The sequence below is a fragment of the Xyrauchen texanus genome, chromosome 23, assembly GCF_025860055.1.
Source record: "Xyrauchen texanus isolate HMW12.3.18 chromosome 23, RBS_HiC_50CHRs, whole genome shotgun sequence".
NCBI classification, from domain to species: Eukaryota; Metazoa; Chordata; class Actinopteri; order Cypriniformes; family Catostomidae; genus Xyrauchen; species Xyrauchen texanus.
Window position 1 is genome coordinate 18846406 of NC_068298.1, and position 19354 is coordinate 18865759.

Here is a 19354-nt window from a genome sequence, read left to right on the forward strand (position 1 = left end):
AAAAATGCAGGCTAAAACTTACTAGCATGGAGTGATCTTGCCAGAAGAATCGTGTCTGTGGTGTGTTTGATAAGTACAATAATGCATTTATTTAAATTTTCTAAAAGAATAAGTTTACACCTCCATCCCCACTATTTTACTAACCTTTTTTCCACAGTGTATTATAGGTGTAAATACTTAAATACACTCTGAGCCCAATTTGTTAGTAGTGTAGAATAGGGCATACAACGTATGCCCCACCTATCAATTTGTTTCCCTGCTAAATCTAAATGTATACTTTTAAATGTAACTTTTGTGATTAAACTGTGAAAAAACTGACTTTTTCTCGTGAAATCAAATCTTTTCAATGTATATTTCTAAGTAGAAAAACAATTTCACTATACATAGAAAAACATATTATTGTATATTGTACACAAATAAAACAAATAACCATTAATTCTTATGTTAGGCTACATGGTAACGCAAGATAACGTGTTAACGTGAACATTACTTCACTCATATTAGCTATACAATGCTTAACCTTTTATTGCGTATTATGTATGTATGTATCAATTTATTCATTTGAGTAATTATAAAGTATTAAGAAATTAGCCTAATGAAAGGAACGTTAATGACACCTATTTATTTAAATACATTTATAACATCAAGTTACCATACCATGGTACTTAGTAGTGCACTGTACACCATGGCAGTAAAAAAACTTACCCTGATATATATTTTCATGTTCATGTGGGACTATAATTTCAACAGCCAATATTATTTTATTTGTTTTATAGAAAAATATTTTTCTTAAGCATTTTACATATGTACTCTAAATAAATGTAAATATATGATTTTTAGAGACTGGGTGCATGTTTTATTTAAAAGAAATTATAAAAGAAACTTCAGACACTACTACACCACTGCAATGAGTAGACTCTTACGTAGAGGTTCAATGTGTCCCCTTCGTACAGGGCACGGGACAACATTTCCGGTTGTCCCCAGACATCCAGCCCCGCAAAAAACAGCCTATCTGTAGGAAACATGTTTATGTAGTTACAATCAGGTAACTTGAAAGGATTGTGGATACACATTTAAGATCTGAATAATCTAATCACACCTTTTAAGTTGTTTGTAATAAAATATTTATTGTCAAGGATTGCATTTGGAGGGTTATGTGTGTGAGCTATGCTACACTATCAACATCAATAAACTCTTTTCCCCAACAAGTACTTCATCTGGCTTACACTTCATTATGTAGTAGAACTTTGATTCATTGGCCACCCAATGTCTGGTCAGCCAAATACAAGATCTAACACACTCATATTAACAGTATAATTAGTGTTTGTTTTAATAAAGATAACAAGCCCAAGCAGAAAATATTAATTAAGATAACATCACAACTTCAATCAGAGGAAGTTTTGATTTTGTGCATTGCATAAGGGCTAGAGTTAATGTGGGACCAGATGTCTCCATTTGGCATCTCTGGTTTGTCCTCATCCCTTCTCTCCTCCATCACCACTGTCATAATCATCTCTGGGCTGAACATGTCTGCTGTGCGGTAAGGACGTGCAAGGTGGCGATAAGAAGAGCGTAGAGAGGCATCGTCATCATCAAAATCCTCCATTATTCCTCCTCGAGGACTATGGGAGTCCTTGAGCTCATCTCCTAACTCAGAAACTAGGTCCTTCAGATCTCTCATCAGGGTGGGCTTGAGACCAAACAAGCACAGCAAGAAGAGCAAACCAGCACATATACCAGAGACAAAGTATAGAGCCACTGTCTCTGGAAGACCTTGGGAGATGGAAAACAAGGCCAAGATGAAGAAATTAAACATCTTTGCCAACGATCTAAAATTTAACAAACCTTACCTTCTAAAATAAACAAAAGGATGGGTAAAATTAACAAGTAAATACTATAATGGTTAGTGAATGAGAAAGGCCACTGCTGACTGCTGATATTAGCAAATCATGAAGAGATGGGAAAACTTATATATAAATAAATAAATAAAAAACAGCATCAAATCATTTAAATATTTTGGGATCAGACCACACATCTAACATACCCTGGATCTGGGAAAAGATTTCCAGAGAGTTGGTGAAAATGTTTTGTGGCCTGGATACACCGGGGCCCATATACCACCCTCCTGTAACGGGGGAAGAGGGCATTGGATCCAGCAGTCAGCAGGACCATTAAAAACCAGTGATTCTTGGAAGACACATTGTGGCCAAGTTGAATATTGCAATGTTATATACTGTATATTTGAATCAGAGTTATTTCGTTGAAATGTCTAAAACAAACCAGATCATTCAAATGAAAATTGGCTATGCAATAAAGAGGTTGTCCTCATACAGTAAACACCCTTTTATTACCATGTGTATAATCAGAGAGCAAGAAAGGATCTATTTTTCCACGTCCAACATCTTCCAGTAGATACTGTGGTACTAAATGCAGAACAATAATCAGTCTTTTTATGTAAAATATTCATCATTAACATTGGCAATTTTTCAGCATTAATGAATTGTGTTGAATCCTCTTTGTACGTCTTTAAACTCACCACAGGTGAAGGAGACTCGCAGGTGCTTCCTGGTGCCAGGGAAGCAGGGGTCTCCAAAACTCTGAGCATCAGCAATCACAGAGCAGTTCGTCCTGCCATGACATTTCCTTGACACCCTTCTCAAGGCTGACGGAGACAAGCACTCTGACAGGAAACAATACGATTTTAAGCTATGGTCTCATAGAACGTTTTCAAAGACATTAAATTAATTTCTGTTTTTATGTATAACCAAAATGATTTGAGGATAAGATTAGCTACATAAAATTTTGTGGTTCTGCTGTTATTCCAGATCTTATCCATTAGATAGGAGAAGTGTATTTTAGTCTCAGACCTATGTCAGGCTTTGTTTTAGCCTCTTGAGGGCACCCAAGGCTGTCATGCACCAGGTGGCCAAATGTGGCTGAGTAAATGGCCAGAACTGTGTCATTCTTGCATGCCAGCTTCAGTCTTTCATTCTCGCACACCGTTCTTGAACGATGGTGCTCTTTGGAGAAGAAACAATGTGCTTATACATTGACTTCTGTGATTACTGTATGTAATGTTTTACAATATTACAAGACCCATGCACAAATACATTGTCTCACCTGGCTTGCACTTGTAGGAGACAATGGCGTACTTGCTTGTTTCAGGGCAGGGATCTTGACCAAACACAGGACTCATCACAGGAATCTGACACTCCCTTCGATCTTGGCACTCTGACATAATTTTCTTCATGTAAACACAATTTTAAAAACAGTTTCATACTGGTACACTTGTCTCTTGAATTACAAAATAAAGGCAGATCAAAGTTATATCATAGAGATACCTGAATGGCTGTGGTTGATATGCAGTTTGTACTTTCTACTGTTGTGTTTGGGTTTGCATTGGGGGGGCATAAATACTGACTTGGGACACGGCGTCCATAAAATGCTGACAGAACAGCCACAGATGTTCTAATGGGGCATCTGATGGACAGCGTTTCTCCATTACAAGCATGTGCAGTGTGGTTCCTTAGGATGTTGTGGAGGTAATCTAAGGAACAGCAAATAATAAAAAAAAAAGATTTATGAAATTTCCACAGCTGACTTTTTTCAGCCAAGGTTGCTGAGATAAGGGCCTACAATATATCACTGCTCAGTGTACAACGTATGCATTGAAAACCCATTTAGAGTGTGCACTACACAACAGCATTGTACACCACAACTAATGTATTCTTAATCTGCACAACTGTGGTATTGCAGTACAAGCTATATGACAATGGCTAAACCAACTCCCTCACTTATCTAATATTTCAAGGTGTGGTTGGCATTGTAGCTTTATGGTGCACTCAGTAATTATTTTCTTTATTAAAAACTTTTACTCCTAAAGAAATTAATTGAAATTTTGAAACGTATGTTTAAATTAATGACCACTCACCTGAGATGAAGACTCCATTCATATCAGTAACCTTACAACAGCTGTTTAATTTGACATGGAGCGAGTCCTGTCATTGGGCTGCCATGTTACAATCACATGACCAGCCGGATATTCTCACTTAATCTCAGTAACCACCTTGTTATGGAAACTTTCACTCATGGATAAAATGAATCATTGTTTAGATCCTGTATTTATTATTGATCAGATTCTTTTAAAATGACCTTAAGAATTCTTTATCTTTCATAACTTTATCAGACAATTGCAGTAAGAGAGAGTGGCAGAGGTCAGGGACAGCTATTTAGTCAGAGGAAATGCCCAAACAGGATTTGAAAGAGGTCTTCCTGTTCACAGAGCAGATATGGTTTTTAAATCTTTCAAAGCTGAGATGCCAAAAAATAAAAACCTGAAGGTCACTGTATATTACTCTTTTAAAGCTTTTTTTTTACTTTCTTGTCCTCCACTTTTTTACCCAGCTCAGGGTAAAAAATATATATTGTTATGTTTTTAACACAGATGGCTATTTTCCTACATTGAGCAATATCCACAAGCAAATGTGTATGTTGGAGACAATCAGCGAGAAGGAACAGGATCAGTTTGTCAATTGTAATGTCTGGCCTGTACCTCCCCTCTCTCTTGGGATTGGCATACTGCATTTGTAGAGTCCTCTGTTAGGCAGTGCCAGGCACAGGCATACACACACAAATAAACACAATGAGCTATTCTTGGCTGTTTATCACTACTGATGCAATTATTTTGTTTTTGAAGTAAGATAAGGCATGGCTGAACCATGAAGCCAACATTTGGGAAAAATGCATGTGTATATCTGGAATAAGAGAAATATGAAAGGTATTGTTACCTTCATACCATTTATGGCCCTATTGCAAAAACACTGTTTGATGTTTGTTTTATTATAAGTGAGTTCTAAACAATTTTTATGTACACATTCACAATATAGCATCATTCACATTTTAGCCTTGCTTCTGCAAGTCTTTGACTTTGTATTGATTAATGTAGACAATTGCATTGACTTCCTAAATTATTTGTTCTCAAACAATGGAGGAGGATGGGACATTGTTGTGACCCTCATTCACACATGTCTCTCTTAAGCTGATACTGTACAGCTGGAGAATGATTGCGTTATAGACAAAATGCCAAATGTTCTCATTTCTTTGGGATGAACACTCTAAGACAACAGAGCTAAGAGCTTGAATTCCCTTACCACAGCAACAAAATGACAGAAAAACACTTACCAGAGAAATCTGGAGCAGATGAGGCATGGTGTGTGTTGACAACTAGGACAATGAAAAGGAAACACAAGGACCAACAAGAGCTCCATGGAGGCAGCATAGTGCACAACGTACATTACTAACTGTGATTTTATTACTAGGAGAAGTTGTTAGGCAGTTTACTGCCCTCTGACTTCTGACTTCAGGAGAAAAGGGTAAATGGTGGCATTGTGTTGTAGAGAAAACAAGGTCTCTTTCAGTGGCACTGACACACATTGGAATCGTTGTGATAATTAGACATTTTCATGTTTTTTTGCATATATTTATTTATCAAAATGCCAAATTCAGGTGAGAAAGTTCACACCTCTGTGTAATAAGAAGATGCTGTAATGTGCTAAACATCGCTATTTCTACCTGACCTGACCCTTACAAATTACTTTTGTCTGTGTTACCTTATGTATTCATGTTAATTCAGCTATATTAATTAGTAGGCTATATTTTAATTTTAATAAAACTTGCTAATTTAGTTGCTACATTTTCATACCACTTTTTTTCTTTTCAATCCGAAACCAAACACAATCAAGGTCAAAATTGCTGATATCGAAAACTAATACAACACTTCTATTAAATTGACTTTTATTTTTTTTATTTCTAAGGATAAAAAGAGTAATTTTAGACATTAAACATTATATTTAAAAGCCATCACTACTTTTTATTTATAGGGCTAAACTGCAAATCATCAGACATCTATTTTTGTTTATCATTTATGAACAACAGATCGATTTAAATTGTTTAACAGATTTCATATTTTAAATATAACTGTTAATAGAGAAAATACATTTAAATATATTTAAATTAAATCTCTATCAAATGAGCGCTGTCTACGACTGCTTGGAGACTGTAAAAAAATAAGTCTTGTTAAAAGCTACACATTTTGGGAAAAAATGTTGGTTTAGAATAATCATATTATTTGTTTCTTAAAAAAATAACCTTTGAAGCAGTATTGTTTCAAAATATTAATAATATTTGAAAAAATGTTGCCCATTAAATCAAATAAAAAAAATTAATAAAATAAGAATAGTTTTTTTTATATAAATTCATATCAAATAGGAGCTGTCTGCGACTGTGTCTTTCAGCCTTACTGCACATTAAGTTGAAATAGGAGAAATAGATCCAGTCTATGCTATTTCCTTTTTTCCACAGTGAAACGCAGTAGTTTTCATGTTTAAGAAATAATAAAATCACTAGTTTAATAAAAACTAGTTTCTATATTTTTATGTGAGTTTCCATCCTCTCGATACAACATCAGTATCGGAAGTATGGATACTTTAGAATCGATCCACCCTCCAGCAAAAGGAATATTCTGGGTTCAAGTTAAATTCAAGTTTAAGTTAAGCTCACTCAACAGCATTTTTGTTAAAATACTACGTCATGGCAGCAAAGTTGTAAAATATAATATAATTTTACACTTAAAAGGTTATTAAGTGTTTTTATTACACTAAATCATTACATCATGTTAACACATATATTTTTATAGCCTTGTGGCAGTGAGTATTTTACTGTTTACAGATTGGCTCCGTTCACTTCCATTTTAAGTGCCTCACTGAAACCCAGATTGTTTGCTTTTTTTAAGAAAAGGAGGGACAAGTATATATACAGTATGGCGATTATCTGCCATTTTTTGCTTTGGTCTGTAATAAGAAAAAATTGTTACACTCCCTCCTACACTAAACAAAATAAAAAAAAAGTTTTTTTGTGGTAACCTCTCAATTAACTTGTTTTATTCAAGCCAAAAATATTATTTAATATAACCGAATCAACCTGAATGTATTAGGTGACACCAACAAAACACACAGGATTAGATCAGGTAGAAATGCTGTTGCTACTTAAGGTAAAAATGGCAGGTCCCACTTTTTTTTTACAGTGTATTACGTCAAGGTGCATCATTTTTTCTTTTTTTAAATGAACAGATGGTCTGCACTCTGAAAATATCCTAAAAACAATTTGTTTACATGTTGTTAGCAACGGGGGAATAATAGGCTACAGAGAATTCAGCTGTCTTCTTCTTTTGTCCACAAAGGGAGGTTTTGTCTGATTTCTCTGAACTTTTTGGGACACATTTGTTGCCAAAGAGTCACACTCAATAAGGCCAAAATGCCAGAATTTTTCCATTTGCTTTTAATACATTGAGACATTTCCACTGTGTGCAGACCATCTCAGTTCATGTTCTATGATCAGTCATAAAAACCTCAAAACAAGAAATTATATTTGCTGGGCTTGACCATTTTGTTCCCCTTCTGTCACTCGCTCGACGTTGTGTCGATTGTAGTGACACAAGGGGCTTCTTTCGGGAGCCTTGGATACCTCTGAATATGAAAAAGTCCAATGCCAAATTGGCAAACAGAATTTGCATGTTCCGCCCCCGGACATACGGTTATAAAAGGCGGGATGTGCCTCTGTTCAGTCAGATTCTTTCTTCGGATCCGAGCGGTTGTGTGTGTTCAGCGAGCTGAAACCTCACTCTGTTCCACTTCACCTCTAGAGAGCTTTCCTGTTGGATCTACGGCACATTGCCAGCGGCTTTCTCCCTCCTCTGCACGGCAGCGCAGTCCACGCCCCTGGGCACTTCGACAGTCTTCTAAAAGAGCAACATTCCTCTAAAAGAGTATTATTTTCAAGAAATAAAAGAGTTATGCTTGGCGTTGAATGTCTTTTCAAAGACGTATCTTTATCAAGATGCCCTTCCACCTTTGCGTTGTTCCTGGATACGGCAGACATCTCTCCGCTTCGGACGGCCATAGGCGCTGCCTTGTGAGTCTGGGTCACGATCACACCGAGGCAGCGTTTGTGGATGTTCATGTACTCATTGCGAGAACCGGACCATGGCACCAGGCCAAGGCAATAAAAGATCTGCATGTGGGTAGTCCTGATCCTGATGTGCTGCAGGAACTGCGCTCAGCTACCGACCTCGCCCTCCGGACCACGAAGGTCACAGCATGGGCACTCAAACAGGCGATGGCCACCCTTGTGGTTCAGGAACGTCACCTTTGGCTGAACTTGGTTGAGATGCGTGAAACTGACAAAGCACACTTTCTCAACTCCCCTATCTCCCAGCTCGGCCTATTTGGTGACACCGTTGAAGACTTCGCCCAGCAGTTTTCAGCGGTGAAGAAGCAGACGGAGGCCATCCAACATATACTAACTCGCACCGGTCTACTTCCAGCCGAGCCCCGTCTGCCCACCAAGGGCACCCCCAGTGGAAGCAAGAAACCAGCTGGTAGCTCCACCGCAACCAGGGCCCAGCTCTCAGCAGGAAGAGTAGGCCCCCCATCTCACGAACCTCCTCCAGGACCTGGAAGGCTCCCGAGCGTTCCTGATATGGACCGCCCATGGGACGAGATGTTCGCTCAGGATCTGGTAGCCAGACCACTCCTTCCCTCGGTGGAGGGCCGGGTGGAGAATCCTTGGTTTCTATTTTTTCATTTGCCACACCATCTACGTGCTGAGGTACCCACTTTTTCAACCCACTTTTTCAACCTGCTCCCCACCGCTGCGAAGCCCCACCGGGTATGTCAGAAACTATCGTCCCTTTATTGCCCCTCGCGCATAGCTTGGACGCGTGGCTTACGCTTTCCAACATGTCGCGCTGGCTGGCCAGGACCATTCCACTCGACTACGCGATTCAGTTCGCCAGATGTTCACCCCGTTTCAGTGGCATCCACCCCACCTCGGTGCTCACCAAAAAAGCCAGCACCCTGCGTGCGGAAATCGCTACCCTTTTGCAAAAGGGTACCTTTTGCCTGTCCCACCAGCCAAGATGGAGAAGGGTTTCTACAGCCCTTACTTCATCCTACCCAAAAAAGGGTTGAGACCAATCTTGGACCTGCAAGTTCTCACAAACCCACTTTCAAGATGCTCAGACTGGCTGATCCTAGCTCACTCTCGAGAGACACTATGCGCCCACAGGGACCAGGTGCTCAGGCACGTCAGCCATCTAGGTCTTCATGTCAACTGTGAAAAGAGCAAGCTCCCCAACCGGTTCAGCGCATCTCTTTTCTCTCCATGGAGTTAGACTCAGTCTCAATGGTAGCGCACCTCACAAACGAGCGTGAGCAGTCGGTGCTGAATTGCCTCTCTTCATTCAAAATAGGCGCTGCGGTCCCCCTAAAACAGTTCCAGAGGCTCCTGGGGCATATGGCATCCTCAGCCATGGTCAATTTGTCATTGGCCTTTTTCATATTCAGAGGTATCTGAGGTCCCCGGAAGAAGCTCCTTGTATCACTACAATCGACACAACGTCTTGTTCCCTCCATCAGGGAACAGGGGTTACACTAGTAACCCCCGAGTGGTGGTGGTGTAGTGGTCTAAAGTACATAACTGGTAATCAGAAGGTCGCTGGTTCGATCCCCACAGCCACCACCATTGTGTCCTTGAGCAAGGCACTTAACTCCAGGTTGCTCCGGGGGGATTGTCCATGTAATAAGGGCTCTGTAAGTCGCTTTGGATAAGAGCGTCTGCCAAATGCATAAATGTAAATGCAAATGTAGTAACCTAGACGTTTCCTTTGCTTGTGTTGATGTCAAATAACAGTGATGGGCACTCATGGTCAACGTTTGTTTGTCTGTTTAAGATATAAAGCGAGGATTTTCCAAGCTGTGTTTCCAGCTGATAGATTTCCTTTTGATAGACTATATCATCTTAAAATAAGTGCTTCCTCTCTTAGCCTAAGGAAGAGAGAGGTCAGTGGCTAGCGACTGAATCATTTCTTTGTAATCCAGAAACACTAGAAGATACAACTCGGTTGCCATAGCAACTAAATACATATAGCTGGTTAATATCTGAGTCTTGTAGTGTACTAGTTCCAGTTAGGAGAGGATGTTATCAGCACGAACCATGTATTCACTGGAACAGCATGGAGGACAGTTTCTCAGCACATTGTCAAAGCATACTCCCCAAGTGAAGGGATCCGTTTCAAGTTAAAAGGGAGTGAGAGTTATACTCCCACATGTAGGATTGGTCCAGTTACTGAGAGGAATATTTCTGTATTATATTTGTGTTAGGAGACAAAATGCTTTACAGTAATTTGCTGACCTTTGATTTGCTTCGTGGTTGCGACAGTGATTTCCGATTAGAGGCTGAGCCAGTATTCATTGCATCTCACTCACATCTCTATGGTGAGTTCTTGTTTGGTGGTGCATCATGTGAGGTGATGCAGTGTTTAATCTTGCTCAGTAATGTTGGCATTTAAGTTAAAGGGGATAAGAAGCAACTGTAGTGTGGACAGATTATTATTAAATTATACAGTAAATTTTTTTATATATATATTTTAAAAGACAATACAGTAGTTTTTACAATAAAATGTTGTAAAAAAAATAAAAAATGTTAGATGTAAAAAGTAGGATTTTCCTGTATAATTCATGGTAAAAATGTACATTATGATTAACCTGTACTTTTTACAGTTAATTATTGTTAAAATTACAGTAAAAAACAATGATTGGGCCTTCCCACAATTCCCTGCATGACCCATCATATTTCATTATATTTTATAGGAATAATTACGTTTCTTCTTGTTTTTAATATCAGTTACGCACATTGGTGTGTTCTATTTTACATTTAATGTAGTTTAGTTAATGTTTATTGTATTATTTTAATTTCACATGTGTTACCCTGATGGAGTTTAGTATTTGTGTGTGACACTGAGCACTGTCTCTACATGTTTATTGGTCATTGCTCCTGGAAGAACCACTAATGGTGAACTTCATGTCATCATGTGCTCTTCTGTAATTCTTACAGTTATCAGGAATGCTTTATAAAGTAAAAAGCAGATTTTTATAGTTTCAGAAGATTAATATCAAGTTTATGATTTTTTTCATTTTTTTTATTGTACATTTATATAATTTTTATATAATTGTTTACAGTGCCAGCGTGGTTATGTTTTAAACTGTAAAATTGACAGGTTGTTCTGTAAAGTTGTTTACATTTTTACTGTATTTTACATAATTATTCTAGCAACCACAGACGCCAGTTTTTTTTTTTTTTTCATAGTATCCTGTTGGCTCCAAGAGGAGGGAGTATATGGGGTAAACTGGCATGGCTCATTTCCTGTGCTGGCCTAAGTGGAACTCACTATATTTCCAGCATTTGTTAGGAGTTACCATTTCAAATTTTTGTTTGGAATCACAATTCCCTTCATATTTTACAGTCAAGAAGAGCTAAGATTTGCTTTCTGTTTCTTTCTTTCATTGAGGGTCTTTATAGTAATGTGTCTGCTTTTTAACATAATCATGATTCATACACTTGTGAATTCCCCAGCATGATGCAATAAGTTACGTTAACACAACATCTGCATACTCTGAGAGGAAATGAAACTCTTGCCCATGCAGTTTAAAAATACGTTTTTAGGGTTGCCATTTGGTGTTTGGCATTTCTGTTTTTATATGGTAAAATGGTTTACAGGGTTCATTTTATTGTGTAAATTGTTGGTAAAGAGATGTGTTGCCATGTTAACATGTTCAGTTTCAATGGAAAGCAATGAGATGTCAGAATTGTTTCCTTAAGAGTCAAACACAGCCAGTGACTCAAGACAGCAACAGAGGGAATGAGGGGATGTACCTATTTGTTTAAAGACAACCCTTCCCTTGAGAATGACCACATACCCCACACCCACATTTACCCATTAATATGCTCACAGAAGCACACACTTATACCAATCAAACAAAGACTTCCCCAAATGTCCCCAAAGGGAGGTTTTGTTTGATTTGAACTCATTTCTGAAGACACGTTTGTCCCCAAAATCATTTGGAAGTTAGAAAAATCCCAGAAACAGATCAAATGAAAGAAAAGAATGAGACAGAATATAAAATGCCGAATACTTTTAGTGTTTTGAATCATTCAAAGACAGCAGGGAAAGTACAGACACTGTACTTGTGGTCTGAAATGTAAAAGTAATTCTGTATTCTCTTAAAAACAACAGTTATAAGCAGTGATTGTTTCAAAGAGGAAATAAGAGTAACAGAGGATCTTATAATCCATACATTTTTTGTAAAACAGACACTCCCCATTGAAATAGGTCAGAAAGTAGCACTTGTGGTTGAACATAATGAACACACAGAGTAGTGGTTGTAAAAGGTCAGTATAAACATTAAGGTCTGTGTAAACCTGTGTTAGGTGTTAATAGCCTGCATGAATGGAATGTGGCCCTTCGTTCATGTTTAAGATAACACAATGATGTTTCTCTCCAGTATAAGTGTTGGATGAAATGAAAGGCTATTTTTGAGCTCTCTGTCACAGCTTGGCAGCACAGTTATATAGTTGGGAGCCACACCCATTCTCTGTTGCCTCCCTCCCTCCTGACTTTTAAAGTCTGTTGCCTGAGGGAGACTGCAGAAAGCAAAGCTCTTACCAACTTTTATCAGTGAAGACTTACAAATATTGCAACAGTTTACATCTCTGCTTTTGGGGATCTTTTGTCTTCTGGTTGCTCTCTGGGATATTTTTCAGGAGGTCTGGACTAACAAAAGTTTTTATTTTATTTATTTTTGAACTGGAAAAATGGCTCTCAGACTGGACTCAAATAAAGAACCAAGTGTTGAGCTCTTCATAAAGGTCAGTTGTTCAACTTTTTCAAGTTTGACTTCATCAGACACTCACATTCAAGAGCAGCTATTACTGTAAATAATTAAAATGATGTAATCACATATAGGATTGGAAGATCACATGTAATGATTTAAGAATCAACAATTGAAAATATAAAAATCTATATTTTGAAAATACATTGAAACGTATCAATCAACCACTATTGTAATTATTATTCAATGGGTCCTCCTCATTGTCTATGATGTTTACATCCCTGTTTCCAATATTCCTGTATTATGTAATCTTGGACTCATGGAATCCTGTACTCTTGAAGTTGAAATGCAGTTTACTTAATTTTTGACAGAATTACTTAGTCTTTCAACAGTTTTTACTTACTGTATCGATTTGCTTTTTATTGTTTCTAGCTTTTTAGACCACAGTCATAGTGTAATTTATTGCTGATGGGTAGGATATATATTTACATTAATATGGACTTACATAGTCATTAATTGATTGTGGCTGCATGAGTAGGTCAGAAAAGTTTAGATTTACCATTAATTTGTTGAATGGGACTCTGCATAGACAATAAATCTAGTGCTCTATCAGTGCATTCCGTTAGGGCAGAGATTTCCTGGGCGAAATGAATTATGCTTTACTGTACATGGTTGTCTTGAAGTATTGAACACTGCTAGTATGGCTGACGTGTGACTTTTTCCTCTTACGTTGTTCTTTATCAGAGTCGACACACAGACCAGACTGGGGTCCTCTTATCAATAAACATGCACTCATGCAAAAAGAGACTTGGAATGCTTAGCCCCTTGTCGTCACACCCACAAACACATATTTGCTACAGTACTATTTTAAGCTGACATGGACTCATATTAGCCTCTTTTTGCCTTGCAACTTCCTGATGATGAGCCCCAACATATGGACCCCAAAGATCATGAAAGCTTTGTAGATGGTCCTATTTTTAATGCAGTTTTTCACATTTCATATTTTTGTTCTCAGCTGAAAAAGACTGAGGTTGAGGCATTGTTCATATCTGTTATCTGCCTATTGAAGACAATGCATGATTTTCCTTTCTTTGGATCAACCTTTTGAATTGTCCCTCCACACCCACACAACACATAGGCTATTTATGTCCCTTTCTTTTTGAGGCAAGGAACACAATTAGTTATAAATAAAAGCTTTCCGTCAATGTTAGTGTAATAGAATTTGAATATGAAGTGTGTAATTTCTGGGCCACCAGCAGCACCAAACAGATTTTCCAAACACTCCCCCAATATTCCATTGAGAACAGAAAAATATGTGACAAACAGATAGTCCCATCCCAAACACACACTACTGATACAGTGTAGCCATGTTGGGCTGGTCGGAATTCTCAAACAAACTGAGCAATGCTTCAATAGCGCCAAAGAGCAACAGTGCTTACACATTTTGGTGCAATCAGCCAATGAATGGCTTATTGATAGTTGTCTCTGCATATTAAGCTAGAACTGGAAAAAGTATTTATACATAATAGAAATGACATGCTTCACCTGTAAGAAAATCAACAATGTGTGTTTCTGAACGTGACCTAGTGTCTTTGAAAATATAATGCTGACCATGGATTTTTCCTCTTTGTCTCCAGGCGGGCCATGATGGAGAGAACGTGGGGAACTGTCCCTTCTGCCAGAGACTCTTCATGGTTCTATGGTTGAAAGGAGTCAAGTTCACAGTAACCACAGTTGACATGAGAAAGTAAGTGTCCCTTAGAAAATGACTTTCACAGCCACCATGATGATAAGGCTATCTAATGGAATGGAATGTTACAGACAAACAGCATATTCTGTGGAAATTTGGGCCAGGACTGGACTAGCTTTGATAAGGCTGGGAGCGGCCCACATAGGTGTTCTTCAAACAGGATAAGGGGAGTGAGAACATTCCCATTGCACTGTTCCCATCTAATTCTTCTGAAGCAAATTAAATTACTTAATGGTATAGTTCACCAAAAAATGAACATTCTATCATCATTCACTTACTTTCATGTTGTTTCAAACCCATATGACTTCCTTTTTTTCTGTGGAAAAACACTAAAGGAATGCTAAAGTTATATTGTGAGTGTTTGTCAAGGATGACAGAATTTTCATTTTTGGTGAACCATCCCTTAATGTTTGAACTGGTGCCAATGCAAGAATAATCACCCTTTTAGTAGATGGCCACTCCCAGATCTGTGTGCTTTGCTAATGAGTTTAATACTGTTTCAAAGAACCATTAATCATTGGAGGTCTCAGTCAAAGACACTTTATATCCAATAGATTGACTTCATGTTGACCATGTTCGCACCCTGTGGTTTACACTCCCTCTGCTTTGCACCACCCTGTGTTGTTTAGGAAGCCAGATGAGTTAAAGGACTTAGCTCCGGGTACCAACCCTCCTTTCCTCCTGTACAATGGCACCCTAAAGACCGACTTCATTAAGATTGAAGAGTTTCTGGAGTCAACCCTCGCCCCTCCCCGGTACCGCCCATGTATACTTTCTATTAGATCATTTGATGCTATAACAAACATGACTTTAATTTTAAGATAGAATTGTTTAATTAGGATACATGGCTGCAGATATATGATGTTTCAGTCTGTAAGATCTGAACACTGAATGAGCATTTATTTGATATATTTAGATATAGAAATTTGTACAAATTTGATAAATTTGCATAATATCAACCACATAGTCCACCCAGTATTTCAGATAGTGTGATTTTAGTGCAGTCCTCGCTGACGGACATTTCTCATTTTGCCTTGACTGTTCCGACACTGTAAAAAAAAATTGTTAAGTAACCTAAAATGTACTTCATGTGGTTGCAACTAAATTAACTACTAATTAAAATATTTTTATTAATCCAACTGAATTTACCTCACATTTGACGGAATATGTAATATAACATTTTTGTTTTAATGCAAAGACATATGGCATATCTACTATATTGTACATATTTGTAGTTTTTATAAGATGTGAATGCTGTTGAATGTATTTATTTTGGGTGTCTGATGATTGACTCTATTTATTAATTTCACTCTCTTTTATCATATCAGCTATCCTCACCTCAGTCCGCGCTACAAAGAGTCTTTTGATGTTGGTGCTGACATTTTTGCAAAGTTTTCTGCTTTCATCAAGAACAGCCCAAACAATGCTTGTGAGTTTGCATCTGAACAAATGCGTTTCACAATTGTAAAATATAATATATAGTGACATGAGGTGGCATCTAAAATTGCTATGCTTTTATACAAAGAATAATATTTTGTTCTCAGTCCATGAAAAAGCCTTGCTGAGAGAGTTTAAGCGGCTGGATGACTATCTGAACACTCCGCTACAGGATGAGCTAGATCAAAACATTTCTGTATCCAAAAGGAAATTTCTTGATGGCGACCGCTTGACACTGGCAGACTGCAATTTGTTACCAAAGCTGCACGTCATCAAGGTAAGACACAAATCTAGAAAAGAAGACCCCTCTGGGGTGTATCTACATACAAACACTAAATATGCTCACACAGAATTGTAATTTAAAACGGGTATATGTGTAAATATTTATAAATATGTGTTTGTATCAAATTCTCTGTCTTTGATTTTGCAGGTTGCAGCTAAGAAGTACTGTAATTTTGATATTCCTGTTCAGCTCACTGGAGTGTGGCGTTACTTGCAGAATGCATATGAGAGAGAAGAATTCAGCCAGACCTGTCCAGCAGACATTGAAATTGAGAAAGCCTATCTGAGTGTGGCCAAGAGGAACTGAACTTTAGATCAAGCATTGAAATAAAAATGAGAAAAAAAAAGAAAAAAAACATTTATATGAATTTTAAATAACATGAAATCCCATTTTTTCCTCATATGGGGCTTGGAAGAGGCAACATAGAGTAGAACAATGGTTAGTGTCATAGAAATAAGTTTATAGCCATCTACAATACAACTGGGATACACAGTTTGTTAAAGCACTTTCATTTTGCCTGTGATACCAGAACCCATTAGATATGCTAGAATACTTTTGATTGACTGCCACTGTTAGTTTTAAGCCATTAAGTCATTTCACAAACAGGCTTTAATTTGGTAGCTTTCGGGTAATAGAATCCCTTACAAATGATCTAAAGCTTAACAGTCAGTTTGCGTTTGTTATACAGCATTTCACATGTAATGTTTTCTGTGCATAGTGTATATATGTATTTTATAATCCTTAGGGTATATTCAGTTATCTGTAAATATATATAGATAGATATACAAAAAGTGTATGTGTCTTTTTAATCATCCTAAACACTCTAAAGATAAGAAAAGTGAAGTCAATATAAAGTGAAATCCAGCGTATGAGTCATGGATCATGATTTCCTCAGCAATGGTTGTATTGTTTTAAGGGTTACTGAGTATAAGTTGTACTGAGTCACATAGATATCACCATTGTTTAGACCTCACACATGTTTAAAAAGAGATTAAACTGCTTTCTTTCAGATTTGACTTAAATAAAACAAATATACAAATGACCAGTTTGTAACCATATTTCTTTTTTTTGTGTGAATATTTTAATGAAACATATTCAGAGATTTGATGAAAAATATTGAGGATTAAAATAAATTAATACGTAACACAACTGGGACGGCTAATGTGGACTCAACTGGACATGAAAAGCAAAGTGGCACAATGAAAACCACAAATATTACATCCAGCCAGTTTTACCCAGACTATGTTTATTTTACAGCTTTACAGTTACAGGTCTAGGTCCGTTTTCATTTAAGATACAAAATACATTCATATTCCAGTTAGCTACTATATATAATACAATATACACAATGCCAAAGGGTAGTTGGATGGATAATTAACGGGGAGACAATAGACTGATTTTCAGATGTTTGTACAGAAAGGATAGGCTGGTCCTCCTTCATCACATGGAATTAACTCAGTTTGTTACACAATACTTCCAGAAACAGGCTGGGAAAGAAAGAGCTGTTGTTTAGTAATGGAATGATGACATAAATAAAGCCATTTTGCTATTGGCAAATTTTGCATCTGAATAAAATGTGCATTTCATTCTGCTTTGTAAAGACTTGTCTTACATCTTGCCTTGTTATTACAAATTATTTTTAATTTCATAGCAACTTTGAGAACCTATGTTTAAACTAATAAATTCAGACAGACTCACCTCTCTTATTGTTTTTGGGCAAATTTTGCTCAGATCGCAGATAGCCTTGAGAACGCAGGTTATCAGCCGCTGCTAGTTTCAACACAACTGCTTTTAGGTCATCCACCTGATGTCAAAGGGCATTACAATGCAGAATCAATATCACCATATATATATATGTAAAAAGTGAATTTATTACAAAGAATATGATTTTACCATGTTAGTCATTTTCTCTTGCTGCCAGGTCTCTTTAGTGCCTGAGAAGGGAGTTAAAGTAAAAAAATATGTCATTCTTTTTAGGTAAAACTGAGAATCAAACCCATAATAAAAAAATAAATAACAATTATTATGTAGGTTATTAATAACTACATCACAACCCACTACTCTTAGCCCAGAGTCTCATCTTTACCTCTCTGAAGCAGGACAGGGAGCACATTTTTAATGTCATTACTCTGTCCCTCCTCAACCTCTGCGACAAGTTTCTGAATCAGTTCTGCCAAGCACAATAGTCAAATCTAATCAGATTTAATCATGACATCAGATACGCAAAAAAGAAACATAAAAAAATAAATCACATAAAAAGTCCAAATATTTGATTTATCTTTTCTTCTTTATTTGTCTCCTATATGAGGTTGTTATATAACTGTTTACGTATTTGAGAATATTGATCAAGCTCAGGGTCTTTATCAAATCCTTTCCATAGTGCTTCCTGTTAACCAATTCACTTGAAAACAACTCATCAACCCAATGCCTAATAATTCTACATTCACATTTATTGTGCTATCTGCACATTTGTTTAGCTGTACATTGAGTCTATTGTGCAGCCTTAACTAAATGTTTACTAAATCATGAGCTTATCAACTCAAGCAAAATCACAATATTGAGCTTACCATCCTGTTGTGGCAGCGCAGTGTCTGAGTATAGAGGCAATGCATAAGTTCTCCGTGCTGAGCAAACTACGGCCAAAATGTAGAGCAGTGCCAGTGACAACATGTTGACAGATTCTAGGGTGACTTCAGTCTTCACTTCCTTTGCCCTGGCTGGGATGTTCAGTTTTATATCTTCTGGAGCCATCTATCCTGGAGGAATCAATACATCTCATGTCATCCCTTTCCAGTGTTAATGGTTTTGACGTGATGGTACTCTCGTCATAGATACAATTTAGGGTGCGTTGTCAGTTCAGACAGAGCCTATCTCTGCTTGCACAGAGAGCCCTAACAAATGTTTACTCTTCACAGCCCATTAGTGACTACTCCGTCAAATCAAGCTCTTTGTTTCAGACATCTCACGTTGCACACCTCATTTTACCCTGTTTCTAAGTCTTTTCAGTCTGCAAGCAGATTTGATGTTTCAGTGATTAGCCCAATAAGAAAATCGAGTTTGCCTTGAAATCAGACCACAGCCAATAATTTAGCTTGATTCCTCTATTGAATGGTACAAGCAAAGTGCATTACATGCATTTGGTTTCTAAGAGTTTTAGCG

The 19354-nt window shown here is 37.4% G+C and overlaps 2 protein-coding genes across 4 annotated transcripts; one reads left to right on the forward strand and one right to left on the reverse strand.

Moving 5' to 3' along the window:
- Positions 1 to 914: 914 nt before the first annotated feature.
- On the reverse strand, positions 915 to 5389 carry LOC127617208 (protein eva-1 homolog C-like). 3 transcript variants are annotated; one of them, XM_052089136.1, is made up of 8 exons: positions 5182 to 5385; positions 3342 to 3547; positions 3121 to 3244; positions 2868 to 3020; positions 2537 to 2680; positions 2352 to 2423; positions 2045 to 2125; positions 915 to 1773 (listed from the first exon to the last, which is right to left on the reverse strand). In XM_052089136.1, the coding sequence occupies exons 1-8, from the start codon at positions 5276 to 5278 to the stop codon at positions 1385 to 1387; spliced, it is 1266 nt and encodes a 421-aa protein (XP_051945096.1). In that variant the 5' UTR covers positions 5279 to 5385; the 3' UTR covers positions 915 to 1384. The 3 variants fall into 3 exon arrangements, with proteins under 3 accessions (XP_051945096.1, XP_051945097.1, XP_051945098.1); XM_052089138.1 differs by having other exon boundaries at positions 1535 to 1773; positions 2045 to 2187; positions 5182 to 5389; XM_052089137.1 differs by lacking the exon at positions 2045 to 2125 and having other exon boundaries at positions 919 to 1773; positions 5182 to 5380.
- A 7138-nt stretch (positions 5390 to 12527) lies between these two features.
- Positions 12528 to 17196, forward strand: LOC127617209 (chloride intracellular channel protein 2-like). Its single transcript, XM_052089139.1, has 6 exons — positions 12528 to 12762; positions 14363 to 14472; positions 15105 to 15230; positions 15804 to 15904; positions 16020 to 16189; positions 16343 to 17196. Exons 1-6 carry the CDS (start codon positions 12709 to 12711, stop codon positions 16499 to 16501), a joined length of 720 nt encoding a protein of 239 aa, XP_051945099.1. The 5' UTR covers positions 12528 to 12708; the 3' UTR covers positions 16502 to 17196.
- Positions 17197 to 19354: the final 2158 nt, after the last annotated feature.